Source organism: Peromyscus eremicus, chromosome 6 (assembly GCF_949786415.1).
Source record: "Peromyscus eremicus chromosome 6, PerEre_H2_v1, whole genome shotgun sequence".
Lineage (NCBI taxonomy): Eukaryota > Metazoa > Chordata > Mammalia > Rodentia > Cricetidae > Peromyscus > Peromyscus eremicus.
Window position 1 is genome coordinate 55,277,249 of NC_081421.1, and position 14,804 is coordinate 55,292,052.

Consider the following 14,804-nt stretch of genomic DNA (forward strand, 5'->3'; position numbering starts at 1 on the left):
CAATTTTAGCTGAGACAGAAATAAACAGTTACACTGTGACACTGTGACACTGTTAGAGAACAGGGTCTTAGAAGACAAGGCTTAGGGGTTGTTTTCAGATAGGAACAAGATAAAGTCAGTCAGCCCCCAATGTCTAGATTTTTAGCAAGAAGAAAAATTGAAGTCTAAAATTTAAATAAAAGTCGCTATTTACTAAATCATTGTTTTTTAACATATCCAAGTACATTCATATAAATTAAAAAAAAACAAATCCCCCAAACAGTTGGCTATTACTTGAAATACAGAAGCATCTTAATAAAACAAATAAGCTAAGTCCTTCATTGATTACAATTTTTCCAGTTCAAGTTAATGTTAACAGCTCCTCTTAGAGTCTGACAGCGATGTGAAACCACATGTCACCACTCCGTTCACATCAGAAATGTGTGCAACTTTTCTTAAGGCTTAGGCTTAATGCTCTCCATATCAACAAATGAAAGGCATGAAAATAGATTTAGATTTTAAGGTGGATTAAATAATTTATTTTATCCAAAATATTTAATTAGTACGTCTATCATTTATTTGTATGTATTTTGTCAGATGCCAGAATTCAGTCTGCATTTATACTATCCCATATTTCTCTTTGCTTCAAAAGCACTTACTGATCTATTATCTGGCATTTTGACAACACAAGCACACTTAAAAATAAGCTGATTTTATAAATGTATATTTTTTATTTAATTTCTCAGTGAGCCTGTGTAACTGTTACTGATCTACCTCTCTTAAAAACTTTAAACAATATGTCATACAATCTTGCTTAATCTGTAATAATACTATTGAAAATTATTTAAGAAGAAGATGGCTTTCTTTGAAAGTTACAAGGAAGGGAAAGTAAGATACTACATACATTAGAATGGTCACCAGAACAGGAGTCAGCGTGCACATCATGTTTTCATCAGGGTTATCTGAAGTATTTGCAGTTACAGAGTTACAGTAGCTGAAGAGCACATTATGTAGATTATGTAGTATGCTTATTTTTCATTGATTCCTAAAGCACTATGCTCAATATACATACATCTATATACCTATCTATTTCATGATTGGAGCAGAGACGTTACAAGATCATGCTGCCATTCAAAAGTAAGGTGCTGTATTTTATTATAATTGACTGGCATCCAAAATGCGATATATTGCTATGAAAATGTAAAGTTTTCATAGATCAGCAATTATGAATTGCATTGGTCACAATGAAATGGTATTGTATTTCATACAAATGGAAATGGTTTATCATAAATATATAGACCAATATATGACATTGAAGAACAAGAAACAGAAAGGAAACAGGGCTCTCGCATAAAGGTCAATTCGCTTGGCTGCTGTGGGGATGACAGGCTTGGGAGGCGGAGGCTTCTTGTTGTTCTTAGCCTGGGATTTCCCAAGTCCATTGTTGACTTCAATGGGTTTCCCATAGCAGTCATAATTGGATAACTCAAAATCTCTTGGTAAGCTTCCAACAATGCTGAAGTCATTGGATCTCAGATCAGACTTGGAAGTACAAACTTTTTTGCATCTGGTCTCACCAACCTAAGCACAGAAATGAAACATGGTGTAATAGAATTTTTAGAGTTATAAATACCACATCTCTTCAAAAAGATATTTTAAAATTGATATTACACATTAGCAGGGATAAAAGTCAACTGATGATTCCACCAGACAGATTAAACATTTCAGAAATCATTAAACATTTCAGAAATTATTAAACATTTCAGAAGGCTGATATTTTGCCCAAATAACAAGGCTCATAGCATTGAATGAACTTTTTTTTTATTTTATACTTAGAAATAAAGCATGAATCAACATTGATTTAGGTTACTATTGGGGTTGTAAGATTTTTCTCAATTTAAATACTAAAAAATAAAAATCTTTCCTTGGTCCAATATGGGGTGTGTGTGCAGAAAATATTACTCTAAGTGTTAATTTGGTACCTTCATCTTTGCTGTCCTTTTTCTGAAGAGAATTGCTGATTAATAAATGGTGGAGCCTTTTGTCCTGCAGTGAGACTGTCAGCCTCTGAATCATAGCCAAAAAAAAGTCCAGATTGCTTTATATCTAAGCACATCAGCCAGGAAAGCATAACTTCAGTATTATAACAATCACATGAAAAAGGATTCCCAGAAGCTGCCACTCTCCCACACATAATTCATTGGAAACTCTATGACATTTTACATGTCTCTCATGTTCAGGACAAGTGCATGTGTACCACACGTGCTCTAGAAAAGGGATTCACTATGACACAGCTGAAGGAGTATGATCAGGTTCCCTCCTATGAAGAATTCTCAAGGTTCCTTCAACAAATCATGGCTCACCCACTAGTTGGAGGGTCTCTTTTTGTTCCATTAATTAGAGGTTTTACACACACTTTCTTTGTTGTTTTGAACTCATTATTAAATAAAATGCATATATAACAAGACAGAAGATTTTATAATAAAATGACACCTGCAACAGCTACAATTTCGTAAGTCAGGAAATGAACCACATAAGTAAGATAGTCATCCTAACCAACACATTCCTAATTTGGCTGTTCGAACCTTGAATTCATCACTTTTCCATTGTTTCTTTCCACAATCTCATTTACTCTCATGGCATACACTGTCACTTCTGCAAAGTGCTGATAACAGAAATGAGGCCGCATAAAGATAAAGTTGCCAGGAAGAACAACAAAAACCTGCTGATAAAAATGTAATATTTGCAAATTTAAACTCAAAGGTTTTGTTTGTGCTTTATGTAAAAGCAAATAATTTTGTATAAACTTCTAGAACTGAAGATAAGATATCTTCTATAGATGATAAAAAGATGTTCAGAGGAAAGAATTTGGACAGATTTTACTGAATCAAAATCAATGCTAATTTTTAAAGCACATCTTTACCATAAAGAAACTGCTCCCATGATCATTCATCAGCTTTTGTTTATGAAATTATTGGAAATTGTGGGCATGGGGCCTGTTTTATCTTTTATTCATAAAACCATTCCACATGGCAAGTGCTAAGTGTTAGGAAAAGAATTGTAGTAACAACAGAGGGTGTGCTACAGTTTTTATTGAATGAAAAGAAAAACATATAAGATACATTAATTACCAAAATATTGAAAACTGGCTAAGACAGCACCAACTTTTTTGTTTTTATGGAGAGGAGCCCGGAGCCAGGTCTGTAGATAAAAACATGATTTTGCATAAAGGTCACAATTATGTTTCCTAAAAACTCTCCTACTGAAAACTGGACTAGAGTTTTTGTGATGTTAGTCATACTATTCCTTAGGAAGCACACTATTATTTTTTAAAGTAACCTTTAAGTTTTCTATAATTCTAATTTTATTATGATTCTCTTGTTATTTAGAGTAAAAATTAGTGACATATCATCTGACTGAAATTAGTTGGAAATTTGTTGTGTTTTGAAAAGTAAAATATGTTGAAACAAGTGGATTATGAATCTAAAGCCGTAATTCCGTATGTATTTTTTCATAAAAGTCCTGAGTTCAAAAGGTAAGAGTTAATATTTTTTCTATTTATATTTTATTTCATATGTTAATATGTACTAAATTTGTGAACTTACCAATTATAAATTATTGTAAACTTGGTGGGAATATTAATAATAACCTATTTGGAATCACATGTTATTGACAGAGGGATGACAATGGAATGTCAGGATGCTCAACACAAACAGAGGGATGACAATGGAATGAATGTCAGGATGCTCAATGCAGACAGAGGGATGACAATGGAATGTCAGGATGCTCAAAACAGACAGGGGGATGACAATGGAATGGCAGGGTGCTTAACACAGATGGGGGATGACAATGGCAGGATGCTCAACACAAACAGGGGGATGACAATGTCAGGATGCTCAACACAAACAGGGGGATGACAATGGCAGGATGCTCAACACAAACAGGGGGATGACAATGGCAGGATGCTCAACACAAACAGGGGGATGACAATGGCAGGATGCTCAATACAGACAGGGGGATGACAATGTCAGGATGCTCAACACAAACAGGGGGATGACAATGGCAGGATGCTCAACACAAACAGGGGGATGACAATGGCAGGATGCTCAACACAGACAGGGGGATGACAATGGCAGGATGCTCAACACAGACAGGGGGATGACAATGGCAGGATGCTCAACACAGACAGGGGGATGACAATGGCAGGATGCTCAACACAAACAGGGGGATGACAATGGCAGGATGCTCAACACAAACAGGGAGATGACAATGGCAGGATGCTCAACACAGACAGGGGGATGACAATGGCAGGATGCTCAACACAAACAGGGGGATGACAATGTCAGGATGCTCAACACAGACATGGGGATGACAATGTCAGGATGCTCAACACAGACGGGGGATGACAATGGCAGGATGCTCAACACAAACAGGGGGATGACAATGTCAGGATGCTCAACACAGACAGGGGGATGACAATGTCAGGATGCTCAATACAGACGGGGGATGACAATGTCAGGATGCTCAACATAGACAGGGGGATGACAATGTCAGGATGCTCAACACAAACAGGGGGATGACAATGGCAGGATGCTCAACACAGACAGGGGGATGAATGGCAGGACGTTTGACATTGGCAGAGAACTGACAACTGAATAGCAGTCCACTGCGGTTTCAAGATGCAATGTGCATATCTCCCCACAGTGTGGGAGTCCCAGTGCCCCTGTTTGCATTTCTGAAATTGAGAAATAAATGCATGCATCAGGAGCAAAGGAGCTTTTTAGTCTTCCTGAAGGAAACCTCAATGTGCAGAAGCATATCCTACAGTCTCCTAATTCTGCTCAGTGCCAGGAGCTTCTGAAGCTTGGATGGCAACAAGACTAAGGTAAAATGCTGGGAAAGGGAACTGCAATTTCTCTGAAAAACGGTTTTCTCGGTGCATAATGAAAGTAAGAAAAGCGTCAAAGCACTTATGGTGTCCTTGACCTCTAAACACAGCTCTCAGCAGGCTAACATCGGGGCCACGCTGGAAAATATAGACCAGTGGGGTGACAGATAAAAAGTGAATAAAGAGAGGAAAGGCAAGAAAAGCATAGTAGTGTACTGACAGCCATCTTTAATCATCTGAGTCAGGTGAGGTGCAGAAGAAGTAAAGACAGACAGTTTGGAGAACACAATGGACCTCTGGTTCCAGGAGGGGAAGAGAGCAGACTCCATCTTCTTTTCCTCCCACTCAGTTCCATGGAAACCCTGGGTTTTATATTCAAAAGACTTTAAGAGAAGCAGCAGCTGGAGGCATAGAAATGAATAGTGGTCTGGAAAGGAGAAGACATACTTAAAGAAGGAAATGCTAATAAGGGAAGAAGGAAGGAAGAAGGGAGGGCAGGAGGAAGAGGAAAGGAGGAGAAGGAAGAAGACTATCATGATAAGGACCACTATAAAGGTTCAGGACAGAGGCAGACCCTGAGCTTCTAAACCCAGGGAGTCACACATGGTAACAAACTCTTTCATTTTCTTTTGCCTTACATGATTCTGATTTGGAGCTGAAGGTGGTGGTCTCTCTCTCTCTCTCTCTCTCTCTCTCTCTCTCTCTCTCTCTCTCTCTCTCACACACACACACACACACACACACACACACACATACACACACACACACACATATATATTCAGACAAAAAGCCTCCAAAGGAGCCTGCTCTGTCTAAAGAAATGCCCAAGAAGGAACAACCCAATGATGCAGAGAATATTGGGCCAATGACCTATTACCTATTCCAGTCAAATGACACAGAAAAATCTTTTTTAGACACACCAACAAAAGATGTGGGAGCTGCCATCTTTCTGTAATAAGGTCTACATCCCCACAGACATGGTGGGAGACAAGTCCATTGATGGCCAGGACTCTCTTTTCTGAACATCAGTAACACAGTGAACTACCTGTTTAGGTGCAGACTAGTAGCAAGCATATATTAAACCTGACAGATACTCTTCCTCCACACAGGAGTGATACCTTAGAAGCCTGTGGTGAGTGAAAGCCAAGCAGTCACAGGATTCCCACATGCTGTGTCTATGGACCGAAAAAAAAAAAACCAAAAAACCTGACACCCCCCAACACACACACACACACACACACACACACACACACACACACACACACACACACACACACTGTCTCTACCCAGTAGGAGTAGGAGAAATGAGCCTTCCCTTACCGATGTGGAACCCAGACTTCTACTCCCTCAAGACAGTAATGTGTCAAGACACTCCCTGCCCCTGCTAGGACAGGCAAAACCACTAAAACAGAGCTTTAAACATGATTCAGAGTGTCATAATATGAAATGTCTAGGATTTGGCAGCCATTCTATGGAGTATCTCAAACTGAATGAGAAAAAGCGATAAATGCCAAATCTTAAAAAATTAGGAATAATACTAAAGCATCCATGATAAAAACCACTTCAGAGAGCTATTATCAATATGCCAGTGAAAAGCCTAGACTATCTTAGTAAGAAATAGGAATTTCCACAAGAAAATACATACATACTTAACAAGTGGAAGTTTGAACCTGAAAAGTTAGTGAAAAGTCATACAAATCATGGCTAGATAAATGGGAGAATGCAAGGAAGAACAGATGAAGAATCAATCGAAGAAGGGTGAGGTCTAAAGACACTGCCTTTTAATTCTAAAGAAGGCAATCGTATTGAAATCTAGATGAGTTTCATTACCTATTTGAAAAAGAATTGGAATGTTTAGTTCCCCTGGAAAAGCATAAGGGCAGAAGAAAGTGTCATCATACTTGTTATGTGCTAAATGAAGCTAACTGCTACCCTATAGTCCTATAACCAAAGAGAACAACCATAAGAAGCCAAGAATAAAACAAGCACTCTCAGAAGGTAGAAAACAGAGTTTACCAGCACACCACCGAAAATAGTGAATAAAGGAGTTCTATAGAAATAAAAAACAATGAAACATAACTTTGGACCACTAGGGTATAAGAAAGACTACAGTAAACACACACACATGCACACATACATACACACACATACACACATGCACACACAAACACACACATGCACACATGCATGCACACTAGCAAATGAGAAACTGCAGTCAGAGGAAAGGGTTGGTGAACAACAAACTCTAAAGAAGACATTATCCAATTTGAACAACAAACTAGTAAGATGATGCAATCTTTAGATCATAATAAGTTGTATCTTCATAATATAATATCTTAATCAGCCATTAAAGCCATAATATAATATCTAAAGCCATTATAAAGGCATACATACACATAAAATATAGAAAGTTCAAGATGGGATTCTGTAACTTTCTTAGTATCCCATGTGAATGTAGGAAGCAGAAAACAGAAAAAAAAATTAATAAGAAGCAAAAACAAACGAATATGGAGGTCTCAAAGTACCAATCATTATAAAATAATTTAACAGCTCAATACAACCAATTAAAACTTAAGAGATTAGTGGAGTAAAGTCTATACAATTCTGCCATCTATATGAAACTTGTTTCACATATGTTACAGATGTGGTTGATGGAGAATAGGGGGTTACGGCAAAGGATGGACTTAAGTCATGACACTGCCTTGATGAAGCATTTCTCCTCCAGGAGCAGTGATACAGCATAAAAAGGTCACATGGCATAAAGAAGCTTCTCTCAATGTGGAAGCTATGGATAGGCAGAGCTTTGGAGTTTTAAGCTTTGAAAATTAGTGCACCGACTTAAAAAGACAAAAAGGGGCAAAACAAAAACAGCCACAGATATGCAAAATAGGAAGAATTAGTTTGCTATTCTCTCCAAAAATTCCATGTGTAGCATGTTTTCTAGAATTCCAGGCAGGAGGGCAGTGGGAGTCAACGCATAGTGCCCCATGGGGCCAGAACATGAGCAGAATAGGCAGTGTTCACAGCTGTGGGATGGCTAGAGCTACTGGTCTCCTGTAGAGTCTATAGCCTTTTGCTCCACATAAATGGCCTTCTGGCTGACTTTTCTAGTTCTAAAGAGTGAACATCAAGCAGGACTCCGTGGGTGAGTGCACACAGTTAATTTGTTAAGCAGCCAGTTGCTCTTAAGCCCATGATATGTGACAAATCAGGGCTAAGGGGAGAAAGCCCATCCAGTCCTTCTCTAGCCATGATGGCTGGGCTAGACAGAGCCCCTTAACAGTGTGTAGAGATTCCCTGAGGGCCAGTCATCTAGCTATAGCTGACAAACTATGGGAAGCTGCCTAACTCAGTGGGAAAACGAGATTCGCCAGCCAACAGCATGACTCTTCCAAGTCTCAGCTGGATGAAGGCCTGTTCAGCCCCATAAGTCCCGCGGCTTCTTATTAAAGCTTATCAAATGAGGACCGATAGGGAAGCATACATTCTGAGAACTTCTCCCCGTTCAGTGACGAGCACCAAAGTGCAGCTGTGATTTTAAACTCAGTGGAAAGTTTTCAAATTTTTAAGATACCAGATTTTCCTAGGTAGTCTTTGACATGTCTTATGTGTTTTCTGTAAACACTTCCAAAAACGTATGCTGAACTCTTTTCATCTATAGAAAATAAATGCCAGTCCCACCATTTCTTTCTCACAGTGTCTCTTTCCTGGCACAGAAGAGGATGGGCGACCCACTTCCATGGTTCATTCCGGTCTTACCTGCAAAGTGCTGATATGAACAGGAGTCCCCGTGCCATTCACAGTATTCTTCTTTGCTGCATTTCCACCTTTCCCATCTGCTTGCTCAGCCTTGGCGATTCTGGCCTTTTCGGCTTCAACCCTTTTGGGATTGTTCAACATCACCTGGACAACAGCATACTCCACCAGGGAAGCAAACCCGAAGAGCAGACAGGCAATGAGCCACACATCCAGCGCCTTCACGTAGGACACTTTGGGAAGCTCCGCTGCAAGTGTGGTGCACTCTGAGGCCAAACTGAGCACTGAGAAGATGCCTAGCAACAGAAGGCCAATCAGATGTGTTAATACCTGCGAAACGCTTTACAACCATTGGTCATTCACTAAAACTGCTCTCTGATGACTGTCAATAGACAGGACGCAACCCTTAGGTGTCTGTAAAGATCTAAGACTGGAAAAAAAAATATATGGTACTATGTGAAGTAGTAATTGTGGATGGAAAATGTTTGTAAATAATACCATTTTAAAAATAAGTGAATTTAAGCCAAGGTTTGGAAGCACAATGTGAACCTTATTTGAGTGATATCAAGAATCATTCAACAGTGTCTCTGAGGGAATAACAAAGCATTGTGATTAGACTGGTTGTTTGATTTTGCAGCTTTTTTTTTTTATATAAAGAGAGATTTTATTTGTAGGAGGAATTTTCACCCATGAACAAGACTAGAGCCTTCCTGTTCATTTCAGAAAGAAAATCTCAGAAAAGGAATACTAAAGAAATGCTATAGCCAATACTAACTTCAGATGGAAAGTCAGCATTATATATAAACACACATGTAATCAACATAAGGTAATTGAATTTATATAATGTATGACAATTTAGGTAATCATGGAGCACAAAAGATGAATTGGTGCAATAACAGGTGTCTTTCTCATCTCTATATCACTCTTCCTCCTCTTCCTTCCTCTCTTTCTATCATCAGGAGTGATGTGGTGAAATATAACTTGCTGGCATAGACACAGAACACACTATGACTAAAGAAACCTCCAGTGATGTCATCAGAGAGATACTATCAGCTACAGTGGACACAGTGAGTCCACGTATTTGTTGGTTTTGTTTGTTTCTTTTTGTTATTGTTTTGCTTAGAACCTCACCACCTTTTGGAACAATTATTTGATTGGTGTCTAACTATTTCAGGCAAAACATTTGTGAGTTGTATGTTAAGGAGTTAGCATAGGTCCCAATGGTTTTTGACCTCTAAGTAGAATATTAACATGAAAATCTAGAATACTATCATTTATTGCCCTAAATGACTGTCAATTGTTCCCACGAGCATCTTCTTAACTGCTCTCCTTGTTTCTACCTTTCCCTCATCAGTCAGTCCACAGTAAATTAGGCAATGATTAAAGTTATAACTGATCAAAATTGGAGTCTAATCATAAAAAGCCTTCAAGAGCTTCCTGTTTGGTTTGGGTAAAAACCTTAACAACAGAGAGCACTAAAAGATGTCCAGGGATCAGGCCTTACTATTGCTAATGATTAAGACTCAAGTCCATGTTTTCCTCTCTCTTAGTAACAATATGAATTCATTTCATTCCTTCACTTTCTTTCTTTAGTCAGAATTACCTCTTCTAAAGGCTTTTATCTGACAAGCATGTTGCTCTCCCTTAAATCACTATACTTATTTGGTGTCTGCTTCCTTGCAAGGAAATATAAATGCATTAAAGCTAAGATGTTTTTAATCTATCTTACTAACAATTGCTGTTCATTTTTATGACTACATTACCATCTTCTTGGTATCCAACAAATAGTCACCACAAAACAAATACATGTTGGATAAATTTAAATATCCAAAAGTGCCTTGTCAGCCATATAAGAATATATAGTTAGTAACTGTAATGAATATAGATATATACTATTACATATAAAAATATAATACTAATATTAATACTAAATGTAGTACATATTTATTATATATATATATATATTAAATTTACATATACATAACCTCTAGGATATACATATGTGTGTGTGTAAAACTTGGTATTTCATTAATTCCCTTCAATAATTTCATAATGAGATACACACAAAAGCTTTTTGAAGGAAAAACAAAACCTAAACTTAGCAGGCCATCACTTGGAAGGCCATGTATACCAGAGCTTTTCCTATGGTGAGGTCCTGGTGAGATTCACAAAGCACACAAAATGGAAAATTCTCAAACATCCCTAGACAAACTCTGATGGCACTAATGTTTATATTTTGACATTTACCTACTTTCTTTACAGAAAGAGTTCTTGATTATTTTCTCACAAAACACTGTTTTGTGAAGGGAAAACAGAGGTTACTTAGGATATAACCCAAGACTACTACACATATGCAAGGCATGTTCTTTTTTTTTTTTTTTTAGACATGGTTTTCTGTGTAGTTTTGGTGCCTGTCCTGGATCTTGCTCTGTAGACCAGGCTGGCCTTGAACTCACAGAGATCCGCCTGGTTCTGCCTCCCTCCTGAGTGCTGGGATTAAAGGCATGAGCCACTGCCACCTGGCACAAGGCATGTTCTTTACCACTGACCTTCACCTCTAGCTGGAGCAAATACCTATGAATCTTTAAACAAACACAATTTGCAAATAACTAGATAGTTGTTTTTCTTTATCACGTCTTAAAATAAAAACTTGTAGTACATGAAAATTAAAAGGAAAGAGAAATACTGTGGATAATTGATTAATAAATAAAACGCTGATTGGCCAGTAGTCAGACAGGAGGTATAGGCAGGACAAGCAGCGAAGAGAGGTCTGGAAAGTGGAAGGCTAAGACAGAGAGATTCTGCAAGCTGCTACCATAAGAAGATGTTAAGATACCAGTAAGCCACGAGCCACGTGGCAACTTATAGATTAATAGAAATGGGTTAATTTAAGATATAAGAACAGCTAGCTAGAAGCCTGAGCCATTAGGCCAAACAGTTTAAATAATATAAGCATCTGTGTGTTTATTTTATAAGTGGGCTGCGGGACTGTGGAGGCTTGGTGGGACCTGGAGAGAAACTCTCCAGCTACAGAGAAACAACACTTGAATGGCACTACCTAGTGATTTTCTTAATAATAGATTGTCTTATGACACTGAGATGCCATTTAAAGATGAAAATATACTTGGACAAAGTGTATCATCAAGTGGCCTTTTCATTGTGTGACCATGATAGTGTATCTACACAGATCTATATGGGAAAGCCTGCTATACATGTAGGTTATGTGGTACACACCATCACACATGCAGACATTACTGATGAAATATGAAGTAAGTAATGCATGATTTCATCTCCTCTGAGCCTGAGATGCACATTATTTAAAATAATTTCCACCAAAATGATTATTTGTTTTGAACTTTGGCATTACTGACGATTTCATATTTTAGTGGTGCATGAATATATCCAGTCAATAAGTACTTACTGGAAACAGAATAAATCAACTCCTGAAAAATTCTCAGAACAGGACAATAAACATGTAATTGCATAAACACTGAGAAAATATAGTTCAGCGTGTGTCAAATACTGAAGGAAGCCTCCCTCAAAATAACAGGCAGTCATCACTTCTAAACTCCCTGTTTCAAAGTAGTTGGTAATGCACTCAGCATATAAGGGCACAGTTTAGTATCCCTTTTCTTTGAAATGCTTTGACCACAAATGCTTCCAATTTCAGAGATTTTACACTTTGAATTATTTGTATATATTTTATATGATGTCTTAATGATAGGACCCAAGTCCAAAAATACTCATATATATTTTATATACATGTACACCTTAAACAGGAAGCCTGAGGATAGTTTACTCATTTTTAATACATGGTATTTTTACTATGCTCTCCCAGAAGTGAAAAGGTGTGTAATTTTCTACTTATTGCATTTGGAACATTTGGAGCCTCACATTTTCAGGGTAGGATGCTCAGCCAGGCCCTACTGTCAAGGTGGCAGAGAAGCAGGGAGGCTTACCCAGGGGCACCCTGGCAGCACTGGCATCAGGGTTGATCCAGAAGGAGAGCCAGGAAAGGACGACAATCAGCAGGGTTGGTGCATAAACACCCATCATGTAGAATCCAACCTGTCTTCGCAGTGTGAAGATGACCTCCACGCAAGTGTAGTAGCCTGTCAAAGGCAGAGAAGCGACAGGTATGAGGGTTATACCCACACGGAATCATGCCATAAAGACCTGCAAGGCACAGAACACATCTACCCCTGGAAATTTCAGAAAGTAAACAATGCAAAGGGTTTTTCCTTAGTTGGTGACGTTTTATAAAGGGGGTGGGACATGCTTTCCTGACCTCCATCACCTCACCATGATACTGAGGAGCAGAGCTCACATGTTGCTCTGTGGCAGGTCTAGGCTTTAAATCTGTGTGAGAGTCTGTGACCCTTCAACTTTCCCTCCACAGTGGCATTAGCACAGAAGGTTAGCCTGTGTTAAACCAGGCCTGAATCAAGGCAGCAGGTTATTCTAAGAGGAAACACTCTTAGATTGAATCTTGTCGGCCTAACTCTCAGACATGTGAGCCACATTCTGGAAAAAGGTGCCAGTCGGCAAGAGCTCAGAGGCATAGGTAACCCTGAGAACTTTAAGTAAGCATTCAAGTAAGCAGAGACCAAGGGAGACCAAGGAAGCCAATTAACTGTCCCTCTGAATGGGTGAGACAGTCGATTGGCTTGATCTGTTTGGGAGGCATCCAGGCAGTGGGACCGGGTCCTGTGATCATTGCATGAGTTGGCTGTTTGAAACCTGGGGCCTATGCAGGATCGCTTGGCTCGGCCTGGGAGGAGGGGACTGGACCTGCCTGGACTGAGTCTACCAGGTTGATCTCAGTCCGCGGGTAAGGCTTTGCCCTGGAGGAGGTGGGAATGGGGGGTTGGGCTGGGGGAAAGGTGAGGGGGCGGGAGGGGGGAGAACAAGGGAATCCGTGGCTGATATGTACAACTGAATTGTATTGCAAAATAAAAATTTAAAAAAAAAAAAAAAAAAAAACTTCTAGTGACTGCACAAGGGCTGTGAAGTGTGAAGTGTAGACGAATTTCTAAATGGTCTCATTAAATAAAAAACATGGAGTCAAATATAGGGGTGAAAGCCTTAGATCAGGGAAATAGGGAAAGCCACCAGCCAACTTTACCTCACCAACTCTGAAGCTTCCAAATGCAAGTTACTTCCTGTCTACCCACGCCTTTATTGCCTTGCTGTTCTGCCTTCCCATTGGCTATTTTAGCCCAGCTACCTCATTTCCTCTTCTTACACAGCTCTGTCACTTTTCGTCTATCTCTATGGTCTCTATGGCTGGTACTGGGATTAAAGGTGTGTGTCACCATGCTTGGTTCTGCTACCTAGTGTGACCTTGAACACACAGAGATCCTACCGGTTAAGGGATTAAGGGCGTGTGCTGCCTGACTCCTTGTTTACTTAAAATGGCTGGCCTTTCCCCCCCTGATCTCTGGGCAAGCTTTATTTATTAACATACAAATAAAATATCACCACAGGGAAGATGGCATCTCTTTACCCTCTTCCTTTCTGCATGCCAAAGCTCACAAATTTCTACCTGGGAAAAGGATTTTTATTTCCTTATGCTGGGACAAATGCAGAATATCATTCTAGAACTTCCAAACACTAACTAGTCCCAAAATGTACTCATGAGTACTGGCAGCCTGGCCTGATGATGGCTTTAGCTGTCTTGTGGGAGGAAGATGAGAGATTTCTGACAATACTCCATTTGAAAAGAAAACCTACTTCCACGTGGAGGATTGTTTTTCAAATATTTTTGTGCTTTTGGTTAACAGTTTATATATAATGTTTATTGTTTAAAAGGCTTAATTGTTTTGAGCTAGTCACTCTATATAGCCTAGTTAACTTCAAACTTGTGATCTTTCTGCCTGAGTGTTCTGGAATTACAAGCATGCACCTCCACACCCAATGACAACAATTTACTTAGATTAAAATGGCATTTACCATTGAATAAAAGTAAGATTATGTATAAATACCATAGGTTAAAAACCCTCCAGTTGTTTTTAGTTGACACTGTGCATAATTATTTTCAAATGTTGAAATAAACGAACAATCCATAAGTAAAATAATTATGGATAGAAGGATAATTTATGTCCCACTGCATTATCACTTAAAAATATTTACCTAGTCACCTTAATTAGGAAAAACAAGCATGTTACACACACTAAAATAA

The 14,804-nt window shown here is 38.9% G+C and overlaps 1 protein-coding gene across 1 annotated transcript in view; it reads right to left on the bottom strand.

Annotated features, from left to right (window-relative positions):
• Window positions 1-828: 828 nt before the first annotated feature.
• Glrb (glycine receptor beta) overlaps window positions 829-14,804 on the bottom strand; it is a 68,190-nt gene continuing 54,214 nt past the window's right edge. Inside the window, exons 7-9 of the mRNA XM_059264750.1 lie at window positions 12,583-12,735; window positions 8,627-8,919; window positions 829-1,560 (exon numbers count right to left, since the gene is read on the bottom strand). Of these exons, the coding sequence (XP_059120733.1) occupies window positions 1,264-1,560; window positions 8,627-8,919; window positions 12,583-12,735 (743 nt within the window). The 3' untranslated portion in view covers window positions 829-1,263. The remainder of the gene's footprint in view (window positions 1,561-8,626; window positions 8,920-12,582; window positions 12,736-14,804) is intronic.